At 46.2% G+C, this 12,158-nt stretch overlaps 2 protein-coding genes across 2 annotated transcripts in view; both read left to right on the top strand.

The window, feature by feature from the left end:
* The window catches only part of TSPEAR (thrombospondin type laminin G domain and EAR repeats), a 108,940-nt gene that overhangs the window by 13,467 nt on the left and 83,315 nt on the right, over positions 1-12,158 (top strand). The window lies entirely within an intron of this gene.
* LOC128069781 (keratin-associated protein 10-8-like) lies at positions 3,240-3,911 on the top strand. The gene is made up of 2 exons (XM_052662977.1): positions 3,240-3,293; positions 3,342-3,911. Exons 1-2 carry the CDS (start codon positions 3,240-3,242, stop codon positions 3,909-3,911), a joined length of 624 nt encoding a protein of 207 aa, XP_052518937.1.

Genomic DNA, 12,158 nt, shown 5'->3' with positions numbered 1-12,158 from the left:
AAATTCTCTCTCTTTTTATCTGGGAATAAATTTTTCCTCCATGTATTAAAAATGGCTTGTTGTATATAGGATTATTGATTGACAGTTTATCAGTTCAGTTCAGTTGCTCAGTTGTGTCCCTCTTTGCGACTCCATGAATCGCAGCATGCCAGGCCTCCCTGTCCATCACCAACTCCCAGAGTTCACTCAGACTCATGTCTATCGAGTCGGTGATGCCATCCAGCCATCTCATCCTCTGTCGTCCCCTTCCCCTCCTGCCCCCAATCCCTCCCTCCCATCATCTTTTCCAATGAGTCAACTCTTCGCATGAGGTGGCCAAAGTATTGGAGTTTTAGCTTTAGTATCAGTCCTTCCTATGAACATCCAGGACTGATTTCCTTTAGGATGGACTGGTTGGATATCCTTGCAGTCCAAGGGACTCTCAAGAATCTTCTCCAACACCACAGTTCAAAAGCATCCATTCTTCGGCACTCAGCCTTCTTCACAGTCCAACTCTCACATCCATACATGACCACAGGAAAAACCATAGCCTTGACTAGATGGACCTTTGTTGGCAAAGTAATGTCTCTGCTTTTGAATATGCTATCTAGGTTGGTCATAACTTTTCTTCCAAGGAGTAAGTGTCTTTTAATTTTATGGCTGCAATCACCATCTGCAGTGATTTTGGAGCCCAGAAAAATAAAGTTTGCCACTGTTTCCACTGTTTCCCCATCTATTTCCCATGAAGTGATGAAACCAGATGCCATGATCTTCATTTTCTGAATGTTGAGCTTTAAGCCAGCTTTTTTACTCTCCTCTTTCACTTTCATCAAGAAGCTCTTCAGCTCCTCTTCAGTTTCTGCCATAAGGGTGGTGTCATCTGCATATCTGAGGTTATTGATATTTCTCCCAGCAATCTTGATTCCAGCTTGTTCTTCTTCCAGCCCAGCATTTCTCATGATGGACTCTGCATATAAGTTAAATAAGCAGGGTGACAATATACAGCCTTGATGTACTCCTTTTCTTATTTGGAACCAGTCTGTTGTTCCATGTCCAGTTCTAAGTGATGCTTCCTGATCTGCATACAGATTTCTCAAGAGGCAGGTCAAGTAGTCTGGTATTCCCGTCTCTTTCAGAATTTTCCACAGTTTATTGTGATCCACATAGTCAAAGGCTTTGGCATAGTCAATAAAGCAGAAATAGATGTTTTTCTGGAATTCTCTTGCTTTTTTGATGATCCAGTGGATCTTGGCAATTTGATCTCTGGTTCCTCTGCCTTTTCTAAAACCAACTTGAACATCAGGAAGTTCACAGTTCACGTATTGCTGAAGCCTGGCTTGGAGAATTTTGAGCATGACTTTACTAGCATGTGAGATGAGTACAACTGTGTGATAGTTTGAGCATTCTGTGGCATTGCCATTTTTAGGGATTGGAATGAAAACTGACAGTTTATACTTTGAGCAATTTGAGAATACCTGGTCCCATTGACTCTGGTCTCCATTGTTTCCAGTGGGAAGTCAGCTGTAAGTCTTACCAGGGTTCCCTTGTGAGTGACTCAGCATTTTTCTCCTGCTTTTGAGATTTTCTCCATGTTTTTGACTTTCAGTGTATTTACTAGGATGTGTCTGTTTGTGACTCTTATGTGTGTATCTTATTTGGATTTTATTCAACCTCCTGGATGTGCAAGTTAAAGTTGTTCAATACATTTATAAAGTTTTAACCTATTATTGGAGAAGGCAATGGCACCCCACTCCAGTACTCTTGCCTGGAAAATCCCATGGATGGAGTAGCCCGGTAGGCTGTAGTCCATGCGGTCGCTAGGAGTCAGACATGACTGACCAACTTCACTTTCACTTTTCACTTTCATGCATTGGAGAAGGAAATGTCAACCCACTCCAGTACTCTTGCCTGGAGAATCCCAGGGACGGGGGAGCCTGGTGGGCTGCCGTCTATGGGGTCACGCAGAGTTGGATACAACTGAAGCAACTTAGCAGCAGCAGCAGCAGCAGCAACCTATTCTTTCTTTAAGGTAATATTTCTCCATTGTTATCCAACTTCCATGCAGTCCTCCAGTAGAGTCCCCAGCCCCACCCATCAGAGGTCAGTGAAGGCTGGAACTTGGAAGCCCACTGGCCCCTGACAAGTCCTCTATGGAATCTGGGGGTTACCTGTAGACAAGGGCATCACCAAGGTCCTGCCCTTACCCCTTCAGAGACTTGGAAGAACACAATGGCTGAAAAGTGAGGACACACAGGGTTGTGGCCAGATGCCTTTGTGCTCGCTAGGCCTCAGCTGTGGATCGAGTACTGGAGATACAGTGTCCAGGTGTCCATGCACAAGGCTCATGGACAACCAGGCCCTCCTACTGACGTTCACTATGACAGACTCTAGGACCTCAGCCTGGTGAATGCCTACCAGTGGAAGGGGTCCTTGAGGGAGGAGATGTTGTTTGAATCAGCACCCAGGGCTGCAGGAGCCCCTGACATTGTCTGGACTGTGAGGAGAGGAGGAAGGTGTGAGCATTAAGACTCTTTTGTGCAGCTTCTATAAAAGCTCAGGTGCAATGCAGCAAAAGGCAATTGCTCCAGTGGTCATTCTCTCTGGGCTAGCCTGCATCTGCATCCAAGCCCTTCTCTGTGAGCCAGTCTCTGCCCCAGGAGGACACAGCCCCTCACATCTGACCCAGGGTTCACTTCTAGTAGACACAGGTCCCCTCACCTTCCCTGACAACCAGCAGTACCAGCTCACAAAGTACAGCCTGTTCTATCAGCTCACACCCTGCAGCCATGCCAGTGGGGCGTGGCCAGACCTGTCCACTCCTGAACATACCCCCCTTCTCTCAAAGCCCTGATTCTGGGATTGGCTCTCGTCCCTTCCTTGGGACTAGAAGTTTTGTTTACAAGAGCACCTGTTGTTCCCACTGGAGCAGAGGGCCATTGTTCCCAGAAAGTTACCTGACTGCTACTTTCCTTGCAAAGGCATCAAAAGCTTTGCTACTATCTCCTCTGGAGACAAACATGGGCAGGTTATCCCTGCCTCCACTCAGGAGCCTCACCAGCCAAGGTATTTACAGACTGACCAGTGCTGCCAAAACAGAGCAAGACACTAAACAAAAACAAGGAAGAAAAGACTGTATCAAGCTGTTGCCAGAACAACACACAGCACAGAGGAGAGGTATAAAGCTGGGGCAGCTCTGGGAGCTCACACACATACTCACTCACACTCACATTCTCACCCTCGTCCAGCCCCACAACCCCACAATGGCTTTCTCCACCCTGTCTGCCTGTTCAAGTGACTTGAGCTACAGCAGCCGGGTCTGCCTGCCCGGGTCCTGTGACTCCTGCACTGGGTCCTCCTGGCAGGTGGATGACTGTCCAGAGAGCTGCTGCGAGCCCCCATGCTGTGCCCCCAGCTGCTGCACCCCGGCCCCCCGCCTGACCCTCCTCTGTGCCCCAGTGAGCTGCGAGTCCAGCCTCTGCTGCCAGCCAGCCTGCAGCAGCTCCTGCCCAGCTTCATGCTGCCAGCAGTCTAGCTGCCAGCCTACCTGTTGCACCTCCTCCCCCTGCCAGCAGGCCTGCTGTGAGCCCGTCTGCTGCAGGCCTGTCTGCTGCAGACCCGTCTGCTGCAGGCCTGTCTGCTGTGAGCCCGTCTGCTGCAGGCCTGTCTCCTGCAGGCCCGTCTGCTGTGAGTCCTCCCCCTGCTCAGCCTCCTTGTGCTGCCAGCCCAACCCCTGCTCCTCGGTCAGTTGCAGACCCTCCTCCTCCGTGTCCCTTCTCTGCCGTCCTGTGTGCCGCCCTGCATGCTGCGTGCCCACCTCTTCCTGCCAGCCCAGCTGCTGCCGCCCAGCCTCCTGCGTGTCCCTGCTCTGCAGGCCTGCGTGCTCCCGCCCTGCTTGCTGCATCCTAACCTCAGCCCCAGAGCCCTGTTGCTGATCTGGCACATTGCCAACTCCTTCCAGGGCCAATGCTGACTTTCACATGAAACTTCTGTAGCCTTGAGCCCATTCTGGGGTCTCCTTCTGCCCCAGAATTTCCTGTGAGCAGCCTGGGCAGGCTCCTGGGTTCCCTCCAGGCCCTGAGTGTCAGCCAGCATCCTGCTCTCCATCCTTGTTGGTCATGGATTTTGTCCTGACCTAGGTGAGGGGTCTGCCTGCTAACAAATAAAGTCATTGTCATGCCCTCTTTGTGCCTTGAGTGCATATCTTTTCAAACCCTGGGAAAGACCTTTGTTGTGGAGAGTGGTCTGGGCTGGTTTAGAAACCTGGCCTTGAGTTGTATCCAGAGGAATAACATCATCAGGCATGGCTAACCATGCCCGGCTACTCTTTGCCAGGGTGTCCTGTGGCCGTAGTTCCACTGCAGCCCTGAATCCAGAGTATCCTGCTCACCTGTAGACCCCTGCATGAAGTGAGTATTGGGGTGGCAGTGGGGCACATATCCAGGCCCCAGGCTTGCACACTGGGAACATGGGGCCTCACTAGGGACAAGTTCAGTTCAGTTAAGTTCAGTCACTCAGTCGTGTCCGACTCTTTGTGACCCCATGAATCACAGCACGCCAGGCCTCCCTGTCCATCACCATCTTCCGGAGTTCACTCAGACTCACGTCCATCAAGTCCATGATGCCATCCAGCCATCTCATCCTCGATCATCCCCTTCTCCTCCTGCCCCCAATCCCTCCCAGCATCAGAGTCTTTTCCAATGAGTCAACTCTTCACATGGGGTGGACAAAGTACTGGAGTTTCAGCTTTAGCATCATTCCTTCCAAAGAAATCCCAGGGCTGATCTCCTTCAGAATGGACTGGTTGGATCTCCTTGCAGGCCAAGGGACTCTCAAGAGTCTTCCCCAACACCACAGTTCAAAAGCATAAATTCTTCGGTGCTCAGCCTTCTTCACAGTCCAACTCTCACATCCATACACGACCACAGGAAAAACCATAGCCTTGACTAGACAGACCTTAGTCGGCAAAGTAATGTCTCTGCTTTTGAATATACTATCTAGGTTGGTCATAACTTTTCTTCCAAGGAGTTAAGAGTCTTTTAATTTCATGGCTGCAGTCACCATCTGCAGTGATTTTGGAGCCCCCCAAAATAAAGTCTGACACTGTTTCCACTGTTTCCCCATCTATTTCCCATGAAGTGATGGGACCAGATGCCATGATCTTTGTTTTCTGAATGTTGAGCTTTAAGCCAGCTTTTTCACTTTCCTCTTTCAATTTCATCAAGAGGCTTTTTAGTTCCTCTTCACTTTCTGCCATAAGGGTGGTGTCATCTGCATATCTGAGGTTATTGATATTTCTGCTGGCAATCTTGATTCCAGCTTGTGTTTCTTCCAGTCCAGCGTTTCTCATGATGTACTCTGCATATAAGTTAAATAAGCAGGGTGACAATATACAGCCTTGACGTACTCCTTTTCCTATTTGGAACCAGTCTGTTGTTCCATGTCCAGTTCTAACTGTTGCTTCCTGACCTGCATACAGATTTCTCAAGAGGCAGGACAAGTGGTCTGGTATTCCCATCTCCAGAAAGGAGACCCCATTTAGTAAACATCGGCCTTGAAAACGTAAAGCTTACCCCAGAAACAGCTTCAGTCAGGCTGCTGCCAGCCATTCTCTCATGCCCTGGACATGAGTGTGAGTGCTTCCCTCTGTGTGTGAAGGTCTGGATGGTGAGAGCCACATGCAGTGATGTTGGGAGCCTGTGTGAGTCAGGGTTCTCCAGAGAAAGAACCAATAAGATGTGCACATATGCAGAGATTGATGTTGAGGAGCTGGCTCACACAATTTGGAGGCAGGCAAGATCCAAATCTGCAGGGTGAGCTTCTAGGGAAGAATTGGTGTTACAGCTACAGATGACCAGCTGGTAGAATCTCTTTCTCCTTGGGGGACCTCAGTCTGTTCTCAAAGTCTTCAACTCTTGGGTGTAGCACACCCACATTTTGTAGGGCAATCTGTTTTACTCAGAGTCCACTGATTTCAGTATTGATCTCACCTAAGAAGCAACTGTGTCATGACATCCAGACATGTTTACCCAAAAGACTGGGCACCATGACCTGGTCAGTTGACACTTGAAACTATCCATCACAGCGACCAACAGCCAAGGGGGATGGGCTATTTGGAAATGGCAGGTGCTCGCTGTGTGATGCCCTCAATTCAAGTACTAAGGCAGCTATCCCTCTGGGGAAATATGGGGAGGAGGGACATACCCTGGCCCTTCAGGACAGTGCTGGGTAGGCAGACACCTGTGGAGCAGTGTGAAGGGCCTTGACTAGGGGCCTCAAATATAATTGTACCTATTATAATATGTATGCATGTGTGCTGAGTAGCTTCAAGCTTGTCTGAGTCTTGTGACCTTATGGGCTGTAAGCTGCCTGACTCTTCTGTCCATGAGCTTCTCCAGGCAGGAGTCAGGAGTGGGCCTCTGTGCCCTCCTGCAGGGCTCCTCCTGACACAGGGATCAAATCTGTGTCTGCTGCAGTTTCTGCTGGCAGGCGAATTCTTTACTGTTGAGCCACTGGAAGCCCAACTGTTATAATAGCCACATGTAAAAGTGAAAAAAGACAGGTAGTGTTTATTTAATTACATTTTATTAAACCCAATATATGCAAAATGTTTAAAGAATGGGAATACCAGACCACCCTACCTGTCTCCTGAGAAACCTGAATGTGGGTCAAGAAGCAGTGATTAGAACTGGATATATAAGAGTGGACTGGTTCCAAATTGGGAAAGGAGTATCAAGGCTGTATATTTTAACCCTGCTTATTTAGCTTATATGCTGAGTGCATCATGCAAAATGCCAGGTGGGATGAAGTACAAGCTGGAATCAAGATGGCTAGGAGAAATATCAACAAGCTCAGTTATGCAGATGATAACACCCTTATGGCAGAAAGTGAAGAGATACTAAAGAGCCTCTTGATGAGGGTGAAAGAGGAGAGTGAAAAAGCTGATGAAACTCAACATTCAAAAAACTAAGATCATGGCATCTGGTCCCATCATTTCATGGGAAATAGATGGGGAAACAATGGAAACAGTGACAAACTTTATTTTGGGGGCTCTAACATCACTGCAGATGGCTGTGATTTCATGACTGCAGCCATGAAATTAAAAGATGCTTGCTCCTTAGAGGAAAAGCTATGACCAACATAGACAGCATATTAAGAAACTGAGACATTACTTTGCCAACAAAGGTCTGTCTAGTCAAAGCTGTAGTTTTTCCAGTAGTCATGTATATATGTGAGAGTTGGACTATAAAGAAGGCTAAGCACCAAAGAATTGGTCCTGTTGATCTATGGTGTTGGAGAAGACTCTTGGGAGTCCCTTGGACAGCAAGGAGATCAAGCCTGAATATTCATTGGAAGGACTGATGCTAACGCTGAAGCTCCGATACTTTGGCTAGCTGATGCGAAGAGCTGACTCATTAGACAAGACTCTAATCTTGGGAAAGACTGATGGCAAATGGAGTTGAGAGTGGCAGAGGGTGAGATGCTTCGATAGCATCATCGACTCTGTGGGTATGAATTTGAGCAAACTCTGGGAGATAGTGGAGGACAGAGGAGCCTGGCATGCTGCAGTCCATAAGGTCACAAACAACTGGACTTAACTTAGCAACTAATCAGCAACAACAATCCAAAAGCTTAGTGTTTCAAACCATCTGATATTAATGAAGTATCAGAACCTCACCAGGGTCACTGCCTGGGAAGGATCAGACTTTGTGTGTACCAACAGAACCCATAGCTCTGGCTGTTTAGACTTTTCTTCTCACCTCAGTTCAGTTGAGTCACTCAGCCATATCTGACTCTTTGGGACCCCATGAATCACAGCACCCCAGGCATTCCTGTCCATCACCAACTCTCAGAGTTTACTCAAACTCATGTCCATCTAGTCAGTGATGCCATCCAGCCATATCATCCTCTGTCATCCCCTTCTCCTCCACCCAATTCCTCCAAGCATCAGAGTCTTTTCCAGTGAATAAACTCTTCACATGAGGTGGCCAAAGTATTGGATTTTCAGCTTCAGCATCAGTCCTTCCAAAGAACACCCAGGACTGATCTCCTTTAGGATGGACTGGTTGGATCTCCTTGCACTCCAGGGGACTCTCAAGAGTCTTCTCTAACACCACAGTTCAAAAGCATCAATTCTTCGGTGCTCAGCTTTCTTCACAGTCCAACTGTGGCATCCATAGATGACCACTGGAAAAACCATAGCCTTGACTAGACAGACCTTTGTTGGCCAAGTAATATCTCTGCTTTTGAATATATATGTAGGTTGGTCATAACTTTCCTTCCAAGGAGTAAGCGTCTTTTGTTCTTTGCATGCCAGGGTCCAGCCCCGGTGGATCGAGGGAATTCGAAGGGTGGATGGCGTTGGCAAGGAAAACTTATTTATTTATTAATATAAGATTAGATTAGGAAGAAATAGTGTAGTAGGAAAATTAAGTGGAAAAAGAAGGCTGAATAACTTGGATTACGTGGAAGACCAATAAAATTCCAGACAAGGAATTTGCACCATCTACGTTGGGCCACCAGCGCTCGCTTGAATATCTAAGGGTGCCTCGCCTTAGGCTCCCTTTTGCGTGGGTCTCAACAGCCAGAGCAAGTAAGTAGACTTGGCGAGCCTCCGCGCCCCAGATGGGAATTCAGCCTGAAATTAAAGTAAAGAGGAGAGGGAGGGAAAGGGAGAAAAGGAGAGAGAAAGAGAGACACGGGGGAAACCAGTCCAGCGACTGGCTCCGTCCTCTATTGTTCAGAGGGCCTTTTATACTTTTGATAAAACATGGAGATCAATGGGTAACACAAAGTTATGCAGCGTTAGCAGTCCAGACTCTTATCAAAACCAGGCTTTTCTCTCTGCATACCTAATTGTATACACAAGTCTTAGTTAATTTACATCATCTTCCAGCCGAAAGGGCCAATTAACATTTTACAGCCTTTTTTCTGATAAGGGTTTGTCAACCAGAAGACTTATTTGTGTTGATCTTCCCAAAGTCTGGTGCCATTCTCAGAAAGCACTAAATAAAGTTACATTCTTACATAGCAAGGACACAAGAGGAGTGCAGTGATATATAACAAAGAGAAAAGTAATTAACTCAAAAGTCTAGTGTTGCTAACATCAAAACTACTATATATCTTTTTCCATATCCCGTTTACATTGATTAACATCCTCCCAGGTGCCTAAAAGATAAAGAATATGGAGGCCTGGCAGCAGTCATTGAGTCAACAGTGAAAACCCTCTACCAATATGATTTTTAACTCTTTAGAAAAGGCTCTGTATCTTTAAGATGCTTTTAAGCTTTGTGCCTCTCGCAGTTGGGGGGCTGTAAGCAATTCACAAGCTGTAAGAGGTCCGGGGAACCTGTTAGGCAAGCTATAGAGAGTTATCAGAGGGGTTTAACTGAAACATGCCTTTCAAATGCAGAAGACTAAAGCCCTGAATTGACTTTTTTCCAGAGAATATCAGAAGAGTGGAAAAGCAGGCAGATTCTTGTTTTTTGGGGGGTGGATGCTCAGGAAATTCCAGGGGGAAAACCTGAGGTCTGATTAGCCTTGCCATCAGAGCTCTGCCGCATGACCTTGTCACGGGTGGAATTCCTCACGCTGGCTCCTGGCATTCACACCTACACCTGCCCAATTCCCCATGTGCTCCTGTATGTTTCCTCACTTGGCCATTTGTCTTCTTTCTTTCTGTTTTTTGTTCTTAAGATTTTTTTAATCTGGACCATTTTTAAAGTCTTTATTGAATTTGTTACCACATTGCTTCTTTTTTGTGTTTTGGTTTTTCTGGCTGAGGGCTGTGTGGGATCTTGGCTCCCTGACCAGGCACTGAACCCACACCCCATGCACTGGAAGGTGGATCCTTAACCACGGGACCTCCAGGGGACTCCCATCATTTGTCTTGTTTCTTTAAAAGTTTCTCCAAGAGGGAAACATGAGTAGAGTGTTTTCCAAGCTCTTGCTTATGTGAAAATACATTGCTGTTCTCTTTACTTGAGAAAGATATAGGGGGCTTCCCAGGTGGACTACTGGTAAAGACTTGGCCTGACAATGCAGGAAAAGCTGTAATAATTTGAAAATGGGAAAAATCAGCCTTAGTCTCCAGTGTTCCCCCAGAAGCTCTGTGTCTTTCACTGTTTGGTGGGAGAGATCTGGGGTCCGCCTCGTAATAGTTCACTTCCAAACCAGACTGTCAGCCGTTTCTTCCTACCTGGAGATGGAGCTGCCCTTCATTCAGTTCATTTAAAAACTGCCAATTTGGAAAGCTCACCAGTGGCCACAGGACTGGAAAAGTTCAGTTTTCATTCCAATCCCTAAGAAAGGCAATGCCAAAGAATACTCAAACTACCGCACAATTGCACTCAACTCACACACTAGCAAATAATGCTCAAAATTCTCCAAGCCAGGCTTCAACACTACGTGAACTGTGAACTACCAGATATTCAAGCTGGTTTTAGAAAAGGCAGAGGAACCAGAGATCAAATTGCCAAGATCCACTGGATCATCAAAAAAGCAAGAGAGTTCCAGAAAAACATCTATTTCTGCTTTACTGACTATGCCAAAGCCTTTGACTATGTGGATCACAATAAACTGTGGAAAATTCTGAAAGAGATGGGAATACCAGACCACCTGACCTGCCTCTTGAGAAATCTGTATGCAGGTCAGGAAGCAACAGTTAGAAATGGACATGGAACAACAGACTGGTTCCAAATAGGAAAAGGAGTACGTCAAGGCTGCATATTGTCACCCTGCTTATTTAGCTTATATGCAGAGTACATTATGAGAAATGCTGGGCTGGAAGAAGCACAAGCTGGAATCAAGATTGCCGGGAGAAATATCAATAACCTCAGATATGCAGATGACACCACCCTTATGGCAGAAAGTGAAGAGGACCTAAAGAGCCTTGCCGGGGTCCAGCCCCAGTGGATCCAGGGTAATTCGAAGGTGGGGACGGAATCGGCGTCCTGGAAAAAACTTATTTAATTACAGATACAGAGGGAGATTAGAATCAGATATTGTAGAAGAAAAAGAGGCTGAATAACTGGTTTACGTGGAATACTAATCACCACCTACGTAGGCCACAGGCATCTTTCTGTTCTCCCGAGGGAGAGGAGGCACTGAGGCCTCCCCGGTCCGATCTTAGAAGCCCTGGCAAAGTCAGTAGGCTTGGTGCGTACCCTCGTACCAGATGGGAATTCAGCCAGGAAAACGGGGAGTGAGAAAGAAACGACACGGAGGAATCAGTCTTTCCAGAAACTGATCCGATTTCTTTATTTTTCAGGTTTGTTTATATACCTTTTTGTTATACATAGGGATGAATACAGAGTCACGTGGGGGTCAGCAGACCTGACCCTTGTCACAATCAGGTGCTTCATATAAAATTATACAAAGGTCTTATGAGTTTCATCATCTTTTAGCCATGAGGTCTGCTGACATTTTATGGCCCTTTCTGATACCAGTCAGTTAACCAGAAAACTTATTTTTCCAGGGGTGATTTTTTCTTAAATCAGGCGCCACCCTCCAAATAAAGTTTCATTCCTATAGGGTGAGGGTGTACTGAGTTATAACCAAGAAAGGAATTTACTTAACCTAAGGTTTAACATGATTAATCTTAAAGGTTAATACTTATTTCTCCTATATGCTAGTTATATTCATTATAAGGACAGGAATATGGAGATTTAGCAGCAAATATTGGCTCAACAAATGTAAACCCTTCACCAGTGTTCCCCTTAAGATCTATTTTGTCTTAAGATAGAGATAAAGTTACATTTTTACATGGCATAGTGATATATAGTGATTTATAACAAAGTACAGTGGTCTATAATAAAAGAGAAAATTCATTAACTCAAAAAGTCTAGCATTGCTAACATCAAAAACTACTATATTTCCTTTTCTATATTCCAAATATATTGATTAATATATTCCCAGGTGCCTAAGGATATGGAGGCCTGATGGCAATCATTGACTCATCAATGAAAAAAGCCCTATGCTAATACTCCAAACTCTCTGTGCTGTTTATGGTTGAGGGGTTGTCACGCAAGCTAGTCTGTCAGCAGAGAGGTTTGACCTGAGACATCCTTGTCACACCCAGGGCAGGGAATTAGCAGTAATTATTGGCATGACAAATGAAGAAAAAACCCTTTACCAGTAGAATTCCTAATCACCCCACTAATACTATACTAATGATCTTCTAA

Source organism: Budorcas taxicolor, chromosome 1 (assembly GCF_023091745.1).
Source record: "Budorcas taxicolor isolate Tak-1 chromosome 1, Takin1.1, whole genome shotgun sequence".
Taxonomy (NCBI): domain Eukaryota; kingdom Metazoa; phylum Chordata; class Mammalia; order Artiodactyla; family Bovidae; genus Budorcas; species Budorcas taxicolor.
This window is presented reverse-complemented; position numbering and strand designations above follow the sequence as displayed.

Coding starts and splice junctions, on each gene's coding strand:
- LOC128069781 (XM_052662977.1), top strand. CDS start 3,240: ATGGCTTTCTCCACCCTGTCTGCCTGTTCAAGTGACTTGAGCTACAGC. Junction 3,294..3,341: donor ACTTGAGCTACAGCAGCCGG/GTCTGCCTGCCC, acceptor TCCTCCTGGCAG/GTGGATGACTGTCCAGAGAG.